The sequence below is a fragment of the Triticum dicoccoides genome, chromosome 4B (assembly GCF_002162155.2).
Source record: "Triticum dicoccoides isolate Atlit2015 ecotype Zavitan chromosome 4B, WEW_v2.0, whole genome shotgun sequence".
NCBI classification, from domain to species: domain Eukaryota; kingdom Viridiplantae; phylum Streptophyta; class Magnoliopsida; order Poales; family Poaceae; genus Triticum; species Triticum dicoccoides.
Genome location: NC_041387.1, coordinates 653,795,287 through 653,808,555, shown reverse-complemented (window position 1 = coordinate 653,808,555; position 13,269 = coordinate 653,795,287). Strand labels below are relative to the sequence as shown.

General features: G+C 48.4%; 2 protein-coding genes across 2 annotated transcripts in view; one reads left to right on the top strand and one right to left on the bottom strand.

The window, feature by feature from the left end:
- Nucleotides 1-3,474: 3,474 nt before the first annotated feature.
- Nucleotides 3,475-6,877, bottom strand: LOC119294189 (receptor kinase-like protein Xa21). The gene is made up of 2 exons (XM_037572426.1): nt 3,985-6,877; nt 3,475-3,875 (listed from the first exon to the last, which is right to left on the bottom strand). The coding sequence occupies exons 1-2, from the start codon at nt 6,860-6,862 to the stop codon at nt 3,475-3,477; spliced, it is 3,279 nt and encodes a 1,092-aa protein (XP_037428323.1). The 5' UTR covers nt 6,863-6,877.
- A 1,124-nt stretch (nt 6,878-8,001) lies between these two features.
- LOC119292980 (hornerin-like) overlaps nt 8,002-13,269 on the top strand; it is a 14,105-nt gene continuing 8,837 nt past the window's right edge. Inside the window, exons 1-13 of the mRNA XM_037571608.1 lie at nt 8,002-8,143; nt 8,251-8,577; nt 8,691-9,017; nt 9,131-9,457; nt 9,571-9,897; nt 10,011-10,337; nt 10,451-10,777; nt 10,891-11,217; nt 11,331-11,657; nt 11,771-12,097; nt 12,211-12,537; nt 12,651-12,977; nt 13,091-13,198. Of these exons, the coding sequence (XP_037427505.1) occupies nt 8,002-8,143; nt 8,251-8,577; nt 8,691-9,017; nt 9,131-9,457; nt 9,571-9,897; nt 10,011-10,337; nt 10,451-10,777; nt 10,891-11,217; nt 11,331-11,657; nt 11,771-12,097; nt 12,211-12,537; nt 12,651-12,977; nt 13,091-13,198 (3,847 nt within the window). The remainder of the gene's footprint in view (nt 8,144-8,250; nt 8,578-8,690; nt 9,018-9,130; nt 9,458-9,570; nt 9,898-10,010; nt 10,338-10,450; nt 10,778-10,890; nt 11,218-11,330; nt 11,658-11,770; nt 12,098-12,210; nt 12,538-12,650; nt 12,978-13,090; nt 13,199-13,269) is intronic.

Sequence of the window (13,269 nt, the reverse complement as noted above, 5' to 3'; positions counted from 1 at the left end):
GCTGCAGCAGGAACCGGAGTTGCTCTTGCATCCTCCGTTACTCTTGCCAGTTCCAGAAGCCAGCCTCCGCACCGGAACCGTGACCCCCCTAGAAACAGGGCAAACGCGCCCAGGAGGGCTCGCGAGGCAGAGAAACGGTGAGCCTTACAGTTTGCATGCAGAGGATTCTCTAATTCTCTGACGCGCAGCCGCTTGTAGGATCCTGCTAAGTTGAGCTGCCATGTTGATTTTCCCTCCGATGCAGGAAACATGCATGTCATAGTAATGATTGTGTGTGCTGCTCCAGTCGAATTAATCAAGAAATGTGCAGTTCAGACTTTTGTTTTGAAAAGGATGTGTAAGCTAGTGAACTTTGCCGCTGTGCGTCGCGTGTTGGTTCTCTGTTACAGATCGTATCAAACCTGTATGTAACTCATATATGTTCTTCTTTATCACAAAGAAAAATACTCGTATATGTTCTCTGTAAATCAGCCTCTCGGTTGGAGGAACGACCATGTGTGCTGTGGATGAATGTGAGGTTGTTCATTTTCACCCACCTGAGCTCGATTCTATTGCAAGCGAACGTACGCCTTGCCACGCTGTTTTTATTCCATGAAAAGCAAAAAAGGAGATTATATACATCTCAAAACAGCCATGCTTTATATATAATAAAGCGACCATCATGTCCAAACATGAAGTTCAACTCACGAAAAGGAAAAAAAATAAGTTTGCCAGGCAACATCACAAACATGCTCAAAGATGCGTCCTACCACACACAAAGAATCGATCATGCCGCCTAGCCGATCCCTATTTTGCTGCCTAAAAAGCAAGTGTCAGTGATGCAAGAAGAACAGAAGTTTAAACACAGAGTCCGTGGCACGCTATAAAAAGACTCGTTTAATCACCAAGTTCAGGCCAACGCCACATACACTAACCAGAAGAGACGGCCCCTCCTACTGGTATGTGTGGCTTGGACTTCCAGGAATTATCCAAGGTCCGGAGCCTGCCACTTGGACCATGGACAAGGCCTCATAGGAGGAGGGCAACAGGACATGAGAAGAAAATGTGGGTCTTGGACTCTGGGACACCACACTGAGGGCATAGCCCATCGTCAGGACCGTGTCGCTTCGTCACCTGTGTCCACAAGGGAGAGGTGATCACACATAAGCTACCAAACGAAGATCTTGGCCTAAGAGGGAGCGACGCATTCCACAAAGGAGTGATTCACGCCAGATTCAGAGCCCGACTTAGTGCTACAATATGATGAGCAAACAGAGAAGAGTCATGATGGGGCATGGGGCCAAGAAGCCATGCCAGGTGAGTGATCATGCCGTGCAAGTGAATATTGTACAGTCGTAGCCTTGTCAAAGTAAGAGTATTAGTCCCATGAGAGACTCCCACGAGTCTAGGGTTTCCCCACCTTCCCTCTGGTGCCGTCGTCGATCTGCCTTGTCTTATGTCGCCTTAGGGCCATGGAGGTGTGGTGGATCTCGACCATTGCCGATGGGTGGGCTCCTGCTTTGTTTTAGGGTGTTCTTAGTATGTTTAGGGTTTGTGTCATGCTCAGGAAGGCGAGACGGCAGCGATTCCCTGAAAATAGAATAAGGTTCTCCCAACTTAGCCCCCATTTCGGCAGCGCGTCTTGCGTCGTCGGTGAGCATGTGGAGGCGCGTCTTCAACGCATCTCACGGGATTCGGCTGGCATTTGTCTTCATTGGATCCATGTGGATCGAGCTTCATTGGTATGTATTCATATATACACGGGTAGCATCCTTCTGGTGTACACTTCACTTCGTCGACACCGCTTGTTGTTCTGGTATACTGGTCCTTTGGGGCCTTAGCATGACGGCTTCTCGATTGTCTGCTACGACAAAATTTGTTCGGCTTGTGTAAGGGAGGGGCGATGATGACGGTAGGCATTCAACACATTCCAGTGCTTATAATCATTGCTAAGTGGTCGACGAACATGAATGCACTTGTTACTTACAGAGTTTCTTTGCAATGCCATAATATTTGATGAATACATTGAAGTTTTTTACTCCCTCCGTCCCAAAATTCTTGTTTTAGATTTGTCTAAATACGAATGTATCAAGTCACATTTTAGTATTAGATACATTCGTATCTAGACGAATCTTAGACAAGAATTTTAGGACGTAGGGAGTTTTTTTTAAGGGAAGGGGGGAGTATGTTTTTTAAATGTTCATATGTTTGTAGTACTGACGAGGCTTCCACACGAAAAAAAAAGTAGTATAATACCCGCGTGCCGCTCCTTCGCCCAGCTCTCCCAACACAAGGGAAGGGCATCTCCCCGAGCGCCCGCGCCCACGCCCACAACCTGCTCGTCCAGAACGCCGGCAGGCTGGCCGACCACCCCGCCATGGCCCACGCCCTCGAGCAAGTGCCCGCGTGGGGGCTCTCCTTACCGAGCAGGCGTTCGCGTTCCTGGAGGCCGCGGCGAGGTCGAGCGTGGATGAGACGGTGAGGGCGACTCTGAGGACTTTGGACGGTGCCGACAGCCTGTGCCTCCCGCTGGTCCAGGGCTCCAGGCATTGGCCTAGATCGGCGAGTTCGACGCGGCCGTGTTTGTGATCGAGGAGGGTCAGCTACTAAAACGTCATGATGCCGGCCAAGGGCAAGGCCGGCGACTTTGAGGGCGCCCGCCAGGTGTTCGACGAAATGTGGAAGGGGAGCTACTACCCCAATGCCAACTCCTGGACTACCTCATCTGGAGCCTACTCAAGAACAGCAGAGCCACCGAAGCGTGCGACCTCGTTGTGGCCATGGAGAGGTCTGAATTCTGAACCTGATGACATCCAGAAATCACTGATGTATGAGATCATAAGATGATCACATACCACGCATGTAAAGCAGGGAAGATGGATTCGGCAAGAGATTCTCGATCAGATGTTCCTGGAAAAGCTGACGCCAAAGATTACAATCCACACATCAAGGGGTATGTCTATACCGGGAGAATCGAAGATGCCTGGGAGTATGTCAGGGCTATGAGCATCAGGGACACACGCCCCACAAACAAGAACTACAGCCTGCTCACATGTTGTTGCGCAAGTCTGGAAGGGTCATCGAAGCGATTAGTGTCCTGCATAAGTTGATGGGAATGGGCCCCATGCCTGATCATGTTAGAGTTCCAAAGATGTGCGCGAGATGGGAAGGGGAGATCTGTCTGCTGAATCAGGTTTGGAACACTGATTTGTTTTTGAACTTTTATATGTCGAGTCACCTAGTTCAGTGAAAATTGCTTGTCCATATACGATATACATGTGCCATTATGCTCTTCATTCCTCTCCACCCCATGTATAAGTAGATATCTTTGCTCTAACTCAGAAGGACACATTCCCTACTTTGTATAGATAAAAACATACATTAGCAGAACAATTAGGACACATCCCCTAATTTGACATGGATGTATTAGCTACCTCTGAAATGACTCAAACTGGATTCAGAAAGGAGAAAAAAAAAGTACATTACTATTCATCTTTACATGAACTTCTGTTGCTTCCTACTATCCTGCCAATTCTTTGCTTCATCAGACATGCATGTGTCTGAGGCCACATGCTTTATTCTAAGTATCTCAGTAGAAACTTGTCCCATGCCCGGCCGCTCGTTGGGTGATGTCATGGAGCAAGAGAGGCCTATTCTTAGAAGTGGAACAACGCAATTCTCCATCATGTCAGAAGCATTGCTGTTATCTTGTAGCATTGTAGGGTCAACAACCTCATGAATATTCTTCGTAAATGCTCTATCAACAAATTCATGAAGGCTTATACCATCGTTAAATTTTTCATCAGTTGGACTACGCCCTGTTATCAGTTGTAATAGGAGCACTCCGAAGCTATAGACATCACCCTTGGTTGATATCTCTTCGCTCATTCCATACTCTGCGTTTACATGTAAAAAGACATAATAACATTACAGAATCATCATTATTTGTACAACTCTATATAACGAACAAACAGAAACAAGATCTTGCAAAAAAGCTTATCTCACCTGGTGGGATGTATCCTATGGTCCCTTTTAAGTGTCTTAAACTTGCTGAACTATCTTGATGTGCATTTGCTGTGCTGAACAAGAATCTTGCTAGGCCAAAGTCGATGACGTACGCAGCCATGTCAAGGCCCAAAAGAATATTGCTTGGCTTCAAGTCGCAATGTATAACTGGAGGAGCACACTGATTGTGAAGATAATCCAAAGCAACTGCCACATCCAAGGCTATGTTAGTCCTTTGGCTTAAACTCATAATATTCTTTTCACCATCTTCAGGATCTTTTAGATGTAACCACATTTCTAGATTCCCATTTGGCATGTATGGGAACACTAGGGCCTTGAAATCTGCCCCAGTATGATCCACAGAAGAGCATGAGGTAATGATTTTTACAAGATTCCGATGGCGAACATTTCTTAGGGCTTCACACTCTGCTATGAAGCTCCTATCTGCCCCATTAATGTCAAGGTCAAAAATCTTGATGGCAACTTGATCTGCTTGAAACTGCAGACTTCCCTTATAAACCCTTCCAAATGATCCAGAACCAATTAAGTTTTCAGAAGAAAACCTATCAGTTGCCCTTAGCAAGTCTTCATATGATATCTTCTCAAATGATATCTTCTCTAGCTTCTTTACGTGCTCATTGTCATGTTGCAAATGGGGATTTGCTTGCATCCGTTTCCTCCTATAAATTGTTGCCATGCAAGAGAAAAGGATTGCAGTGGCAACAACAATTGGCAATAGAATCACTGGGACTAGAACCAGTGGCTTCTGCTTTCTTTTGCTGTCAGACAGAGCCATACAAAGAGACATACCTCTCATCGGGATAATTGTACACAGATGATCATTTCCTTGGAGTGAAACTGCACCAATGTTGTCAAAAACACCACCTGTCGGAACTGCTCCATCAAAATGGTTAAAGGATAAATTCAGGCCTTGCAGTGATTTCAAGGATTTGAGGAACTCTGGTACTTTTCCAGACAAATTGTTCCCAGAAATATCCATGTGTTTTATGCTGACTAAGTTGGAAAATGTTTGTGGAATTCTTCCTGCAAAGAAGTTGTTTTGCATCTCAAGATACTCCAGATCAACACACTGGCCGAGAGTTGATGGTATGTTGCCAGTCAACCTGTTATTTGACATGTTGATTTTCTTCAGATGAAGGAGACTTCCAACTTCATCTGGCATTCTTCCAGACAAGTAGTTGTTTGACAAGTCCAGCTCTTTAGAAAGCGTAGAGATTGTCAAGATTTTACTTGGTATACGCCCATCTAGTGAGTTGTGAGCAAGGTTGAGTATGGTGAGTTGAGTGCATCGTGCTATACTTGCAGGTATTCTTCCACTGAAGCTGTTATGATCCAATTCCAGCATACTCAGCTGGACAAGATTGCCAACAGTATCTGGAATCTGACCTGAAAGCCTGTTATGCGCAACGGATAGCTCGACCAATTTGTACAATTTCCCAATTGTTGGTGGTATATTACCAGTGAAAAAATTGTAATCCATGTACAATGTACTGAGGCTCTTAAGGTTGCCAATCTCCGGTGGTATAGGTCCAGAAATTTGGTTGCTATTCAGCCACAACGAGTCAAGACTATTTGAAAGATTTCCAATAGAACTTGGCAATTTCCCATTAAGATTGTTTCCATCCAGGGCCAGCATGTACAATCTGGAGCAGTTAGATAGTGAAGAGACAAATCCCCAATCATCTGCTTCTAGCTTGTTGCATGCCAAATCGAGACGCACCAAATTTGGCAATGAACCGAAGAATGGTATGGATCCAATAAATCTATTACTATTAAGGAGAAGCCAGCGTAGGCGGTAAGCTTTGAGAAGAGAGGCTGGAATTGGTCCATCAAAATTGTTCCCCGTGAGTATTAAGTACTCAATATTTTGGAGGGTGTAGCCGATGTCGAAGGGTAATCTTCCGACAAGTGAGTTGTCGAATGCGGCGAGACTTTTCAGGGATGACATGTTGAAGATAGATGGTGGAACCGGTCCAGATAAGTTGTTTGCACTCAAGACCAATTTCTCTAATGTTGGAATATAACCTAAGCTCTCCGGGATGCTCCCAACTAAATGATTGTTTGTGAGATGAAGATGAAGTAGGGAGGAAAGGTTCCCTAGTGAGAAAGGTATTCTTCCTGAAAGATTGTTTTCCCCTAAATAGAGATGCTTAAGAGGGGAAGAGGTGACAGTAACAGAAGGTATGGAACCAACAAAATTGTTTCTTGTGAGGCAAATGGCACCTAGTGACAAAGTGTTGAGGAGAGCCTTTGGGAGTTCTCCGGTAAGACTATTGCTCATGAGCCTAAGTACTTGCAGAGATGAACTATTTGCCAAGGACTCCGGGATGACCCCTCCAAGAGCATTGATCCCGAGATCGACATACATAAGATGACGACTGCTGCCCAAAGACAACGGTATGGTGCCAGTAAGCGTATTTTCGGCGAGAACCAGTATGCGCAGCTCAGGAAGGTCTCCAAAAGCAGGAGGGATGCTCCCTTGGAGCTTGTTATTGCCAAGGTTAATCTCTTGAAGGCGCTTGCATTGGCTAAGGCTATGTGGGATCTCTCCATGGAGGGAATTGTTCCACAAGCCCAGAATTTGGAGCTGGGAACATGCAGAGAGTTCAGGTGGGATGTTACCTTCCAAACTGTTCATGCTGAGGTTGAGGTTGGTGAGTCGGCTCAGGAGGCCAAGCTCGGACGGCACACCGCCACCAAAGCTATTGTTGGACAGCTGGAGCCTTGCCAGCCAAGTGAGGTTGGCGATACAAGGTGCTATGGTGCCTGAGATGCCTTGGGATTCAAGGTCCAGCGCAACGACATGCCGGGGGGATGTCGCGCTGCACGTGATCCCGTGCCAGTCGCAGAACTCCATGGATGTGTTGCTCCATGAAGGTAGAACTCCGGCGGGTGCTGAGAGCCGTGATTTGAAGCAGAGGAGGGCTTCTCTATCACTCTGCGTTTCATTGCAGATGCCTAATAATGGTAGGCTGCAAGAGAAGCCCAGGAAAAGGCAGAGAAACCAAACGAGACCTGGAAACAACAAAGTTGCCATTACTCTGCTATCAGCCGGGATGAATGGAAGCTCTCGCTTTGCAGAGGATGTTTGATAGCTCACCCACTTTAAATAGAAGGCCGGCATCTTTGCTTGGAAAGTGGCGAGGAAGGAATGACCTACCCAAGTCAATATGTGCAATATGTTCCGCAACACTGTGACCGAATGTGTGATGGCACTGATGATGCTGGCACACACACTCAGCCAAGTGACGAACGATAAAAAAAGAATATTTTGCAGTAATGTGGACTCACAGACAAGACCTAGCTTAGGGTAACCATATAATTGACTGACCACTCGTGCTGGAAGCAAGACAGTTGAATAATGAGGCGAGAAGCAGCTTCCTCACAGGAGAGAGAGCAGAGTTTCAAAGATGGTTTGGTTGGGATCCTCTCCAGCCAAACTAGATGGCATCTTCATGTGGGAATATAGAACTCAAAATACGAATCCGGTAGATGGAGTTACTTGACTCAGATGAGTGTGACTTAAAAGAAATCTTATGGAAGCAATAGCTACTAGCCAGCAACTCCGAAAATGAAATCTGGAATGAGCCAAACTGCTGTGCCAGCGACACAATTTTTTGTCTGAAGTGCAGTCTTCTCTCTATTCTTTGACGGGCATGGTCTGATGTGGCATAGTCTCCGTCTTCGTCTTCGTCTTCGTCTTCGCACACGGTGGTATGAGCCAGCTGGTTGGTATTCCCTCTTTAACTATTCATTATTTGTTAGTCGTCGTTTTGACCAGTCGAACGCGTGTGGTAGTTCACTGGGTAAGAATGAGATGGGTAGCTCAGCTGAGTGCCTGAGTATTCTTTGGTGAGATTAACCTCTGCATGTATAAGTACCCATGCAGGCGGCTTGTGTGGAGGCAGTCATCAGTGACAGAACCACCTAGGCACCTACTACTAAGTACTGATCGAGTACTAAGCTGTCCTTTGCCTAGCTAGCAAGTGAGAATCAATGGCGGCACATATGCGCTCCCAGCAAGTCATGTCGCACGGGAATCGACGTCTGCTGAGCGTCAGGCCAAGAACTGTTACGCCTCCAGCTGCTCCGGTGCCCGGACACGCTTCGGCCGTCGAGCAGCCACCACCAGCTACAGGTTTCGGCTACTTCTCTACTCCGCATGCACCCATTCAGTAATTAATTACACACACCTTGCTTCCGATATCCACTAACATATATACTCCGTGGCATTTGCCGTTTCAGATGGACCTCGTTCTGATGGTTCAAGGGGCACACTTCAGCTCAACCTGGCCAACAACACGGTTGACAGAAACCAGATGACTACAAGTTTCAACAGGATTAATACGGATTGTGTTTCCAACAGGGAGCATTGGCGTCATAACCCTCCCTGCGGAGAAAGCTATTCTCCGCACGGAACTATCACATCCCCTGGTGCGTCCCAGGACTCCAAGGCCGAAGAGAATGGCTCGACACGACTCAAGAGAAAGACCAAGCCCAATCGCGGTTTTGATCCAGCTGCTCAAGTAGCCAGAGACGCTACGGCCGCCGAGCAGGCTCCACCAGCTCTAGGTTCGCTCAGCTAGTTCTCTGTTCCTCATGCACCCATTCAGCAATTAATTACACACATCTTCTTGCTTTCGATATCCGCTAACATATATACTCTGTGGCATTTGTTGTATCAGATGGACCTCGTCCTGATGGTTCAGGGGGCACACTTCAGCTCAACCTGGCCAACAACACGGTTGACAGAAACCAGATGACTACAAGTTCCAACAGGGTTCATACGGATTGTGGTTCCAACAGGGAGCATGGGCGTCATAACCCTCCCTGCGGAGAAAGCTATTCTCCGCACGGAATTGTCACGTCCCCTGGTGCGTCCCAGGACTCCAAGGCCGAAGAGAATGGCTCGACACGACCCAAGAGAAAGACCAAGCCCAATCGTGGTTTTGATCCAGCTGCTCAAGTAGCCAGAGACGCTACGGCCGCCGAGCAGGCTCCACCAGCTCCAGGTTCGCTCAGCTAGTTCTCTGTTCCTCATGCACCCATTCAGCAATTAATTACACACATCTTCTTGCTTTCGATATTCGCTAACATATATACTCTGTGGCATTTGTTGTATTAGATGGACCTCATCCTGATGGTTCAGGGGGCACACTTCAGCTCAACCTGGCCAACAACACGGTTGACAGAAACCAGATGACTACAAGTTCCAACAGGGTTCATACGGATTGTGGTTCCAACAGGGAGCATGGGCGTCATAACCCTCCCTGCGGAGAAAGCTATTCTCCGCACGGAATTGTCACGTCCCCTGGTGCGTCCCAGGACTCCAAGGCCGAAGAGAATGGCTCGACACGACCCAAGAGAAAGACCAAGCCCAATCGTGGTTTTGATCCAGCTGCTCAAGTAGCCAGAGACGCTACGGCCGCCGAGCAGGCTCCACCAGCTCCAGGTTCGCTCAGCTAGTTCTCTGTTCCTCATGCACCCATTCAGCAATTAATTACACACATCTTCTTGCTTTCGATATTCGCTAACATATATACTCTGTGGCATTTGTTGTATTAGATGGACCTCGTCCTGATGGTTCAGGGGGCACACTTCAGCTCAACCTGGCCAACAACACGGTTGACAGAAACCAGATGACTACAAGTTCCAACAGGGTTCATACGGATTGTGGTTCCAACAGGGAGCATGGGCGTCATAACCCTCCCTGCGGAGAAAGCTATTCTCCGCACGGAATTGTCACGTCCCCTGGTGTTTCCCAAGACTCCAAGGCCGAAGAGAATGGCTCGACACGACCCAAGAGAAAGACCAAGCCCAATCGTGGTTTTGATCCAGCTGCTCAAGTAGCTAAAGATGCTACGGCCGCCGAGCAGGCTCCACCAGCTCCAGGTTTGCTGAGCTAGTTGTCTGTTCCTCATGCACCCATTCAACAATTAATTACACACATCTTCTTGCTTTCGATATCCGCTAACATATATACTCTGTGGCATTTGTTGTATCAGATGGACCTCGTCCTGATGGTTCAGGGGGCACACTTCAGCTCAACCTGGCCAACAACACGGTTGACAGAAACCAGATGACTACAAGTTCCAACAGGGTTCATACGGATTGTGGTTCCAACAGGGAGCATGGGCGTCATAACCCTCCCTGCGGAGAAAGCTATTCTCCGCACGGAATTGTCACGTCCCCTGGTGCGTCCCAGGACTCCAAGGCCGAAGAGAATGGCTCGACACGACCCAAGAGAAAGACCAAGCCCAATCGTGGTTTTGATCCAGCTGCTCAAGTAGCTAGAGACTCTACGGCCGCCGAGCAGGCTCCACCAGCTCCAGGTTCGCTCAGCTAGTTCTCTGTTCCTCATGCACCCATTCACCAATTAATTACACACATCTTCTTGCTTTCGATATCCGCTAACATATATACTCTGTGGCATTTGTTGTATAAGATGGACCTCGTCCTGATGGTTCAGGGGGCACACTTCAGCTCAACCTGGCCAACAACACGGTTGACAGAAACCAGATGACTACAAGTTCCAAAAGGGTTCATACGGATTGTGGTTCCAACAGGGAGCATGGGCGTCATAACCCTCCCTGCGGAGAAAGCTATTCTCCGCACGGAATTGTCACGTCCCCTGGTGCGTCCCAGGACTCCAAGGCCGAAGAGAATGGCTCGACACGACCCAAGAGAAAGACCAAGCCCAATCGTGGTTTTGATCCAGCTGCTCAAGTAGCCAGAGACGCTACGGCCGCCGAGCAGGCTCCACCAGCTCCAGGTTCGCTCAGCTAGTTCTCTGTTCCTCATGCACCCATTCAGCAATTAATTACACACATCTTCTTGCTTTCGATATCCGCTAACATATATACTCTGTGGCATTTGTTGTATCAGATGGACCTCGTCCTGATGGTTCAGGGGGCACACTTCAGCTCAACCTGGCCAACAACATGGTTGACAGAAACCAGATGACTACAAGTTCCAACAGGGTTCATACGGATTGTGGTTCCAACAGGGAGCATTGGCGTCATAACCCTCCCTGCGGAGAAAGCTATTCTCCGCACGGAACTATCACGTCCCCTGGTGCGTCCCAGGACTCCAAGGCCGAAGAGAATGGCTCGACACGACTCAAGAGAAAGACCAAGCCCAATCGCGGTTTTGATCCAGCTGCTCAAGTAGCCAGAGACGCTACGGCCGCCGAGCAGGCTCCACCAGCTCCAGGTTCGCTCAGCTAGTTCTCTGTTCCTCATGCACCCATTCAGCAATTAATTACACACATCTTCTTGCTTTCGATATCCGCTAACATATATACTCTGTGGCATTTGTTGTATCAGATGGACCTCGTCCTGATGGTTCAGGGGGCACACTTCAGCTCAACCTGGCCAACAACACGGTTGACAGAAACCAGATGACTACAAGTTCCAACAGGGTTCATACGGATTGTGGTTCCAACAGGGAGCATGGGCGTCATAACCCTCCCTGCGGAGAAAGCTATTCTCCGCACGGAATTGTCACGTCCCCTGGTGCGTCCCAGGACTCCAAGGCCGAAGAGAATGGCTCGACACGACCCAAGAGAAAGACCAAGCCCAATCGTGGTTTTGATCCAGCTGCTCAAGTAGCTAGAGACGCTACGGCCGCCGAGCAGGCTCCACCAGCTCCAGGTTCGCTCAGCTAGTTCTCTGTTCCTCATGCACCCATTCAACAATTAATTACACACATCTTCTTGCTTTCGATATCCGCTAACATATATACTCTGTGGCATTTGTTGTATAAGATGGACCTCGTCCTGATGGTTCAGGGGGCACACTTCAGCTCAACCTGGCCAACAACACGGTTGACAAAAACCAGATGACTACAAGTTCCAACAGGGTTCATACGGATTGTGGTTCCAACAGGGAGCATGGGCGTCATAACCCTCCCTGCGGAGAAAGCTATTCTCCGCACGGAATTGTCACGTCCCCTGGTGCATCCCAGGACTCCAAGGCCGAAGAGAATGGCTCGACACGACCCAAGAGAAAGACCAAGCCCAATCATGGTTTTGATCCAGCTGCTCAAGTAGCCAGAGACGCTACGGCCGCCGAGCAGGCTCCACCAGCTCCAGGTTCGCTCAGCTAGTTCTCTGTTCCTCATGCACCCATTCAGCAATTAATTACACACATCTTCTTGCTTTCGATATCCGCTAACATATATACTCTGTGGCATTTGTTGTATCAGATGGACCTCGTCCTGATGGTTCAGGGGGCACACTTCAGCTCAACCTGGCCAACAACATGGTTGACAGAAACCAGATGACTACAAGTTCCAACAGGGTTCATACGGATTGTGGTTCCAACAGGGAGCATTGGCGTCATAACCCTCCCTGCGGAGAAAGCTATTCTCCGCACGGAACTATCACGTCCCCTGGTGCGTCCCAGGACTCCAAGGCCGAAGAGAATGGCTCGACACGACTCAAGAGAAAGACCAAGCCCAATCGCGGTTTTGATCCAGCTGCTCAAGTAGCCAGAGACGCTACGGCCGCCGAGCAGGCTCCACCAGCTCCAGGTTCGCTCAGCTAGTTCTCTGTTCCTCATGCACCCATTCAGCAATTAATTACACACATCTTCTTGCTTTCGATATCCGCTAACATATATACTCTGTGGCATTTGTTGTATCAGATGGACCTCGTCCTGATGGTTCAGGGGGCACACTTCAGCTCAACCTGGCCAACAACACGGTTGACAGAAACCAGATGACTACAAGTTCCAACAGGGTTCATACGGATTGTGGTTCCAACAGGGAGCATGGGCGTCATAACCCTCCCTGCGGAGAAAGCTATTCTCCGCACGGAATTGTCACGTCCCCTGGTGCGTCCCAGGACTCCAAGGCCGAAGAGAATGGCTCGACACGACCCAAGAGAAAGACCAAGCCCAATCGTGGTTTTGATCCAGCTGCTCAAGTAGCCAGAGACGCTACGGCCGCCGAGCAGGCTCCACCAGCTCCAGGTTCGCTCAGCTAGTTCTCTGTTCCTCATGCACCCATTCAGCAATTAATTACACACATCTTCTTGCTTTCGATATTCGCTAACATATATACTCTGTGGCATTTGTTGTATTAGATGGACCTCATCCTGATGGTTCAGGGGGCACACTTCAGCTCAACCTGGCCAACAACACGGTTGACAGAAACCAGATGACTACAAGTTCCAACAGGGTTCATACGGATTGTGGTTCCAACAGGGAGCATGGGCGTCATAACCCTCCCTGCGGAGAAAGCTATTCTCCGCACGGAATTGTC

Bases quoted from the DNA above. Each gene is read 5' to 3' on its own strand.
- LOC119294189 (XM_037572426.1), bottom strand. From the start codon at position 6,862: ATGGAGTTCTGCGACTGGCACGGGATCACGTGCAGCGCGACATCCCCC. The intron at 3,876-3,984 runs GTGAGATAAGCT...ATGTAAACGCAG, and splicing joins CATAGGATACATCCCACCAG to AGTATGGAATGAGCGAAGAG.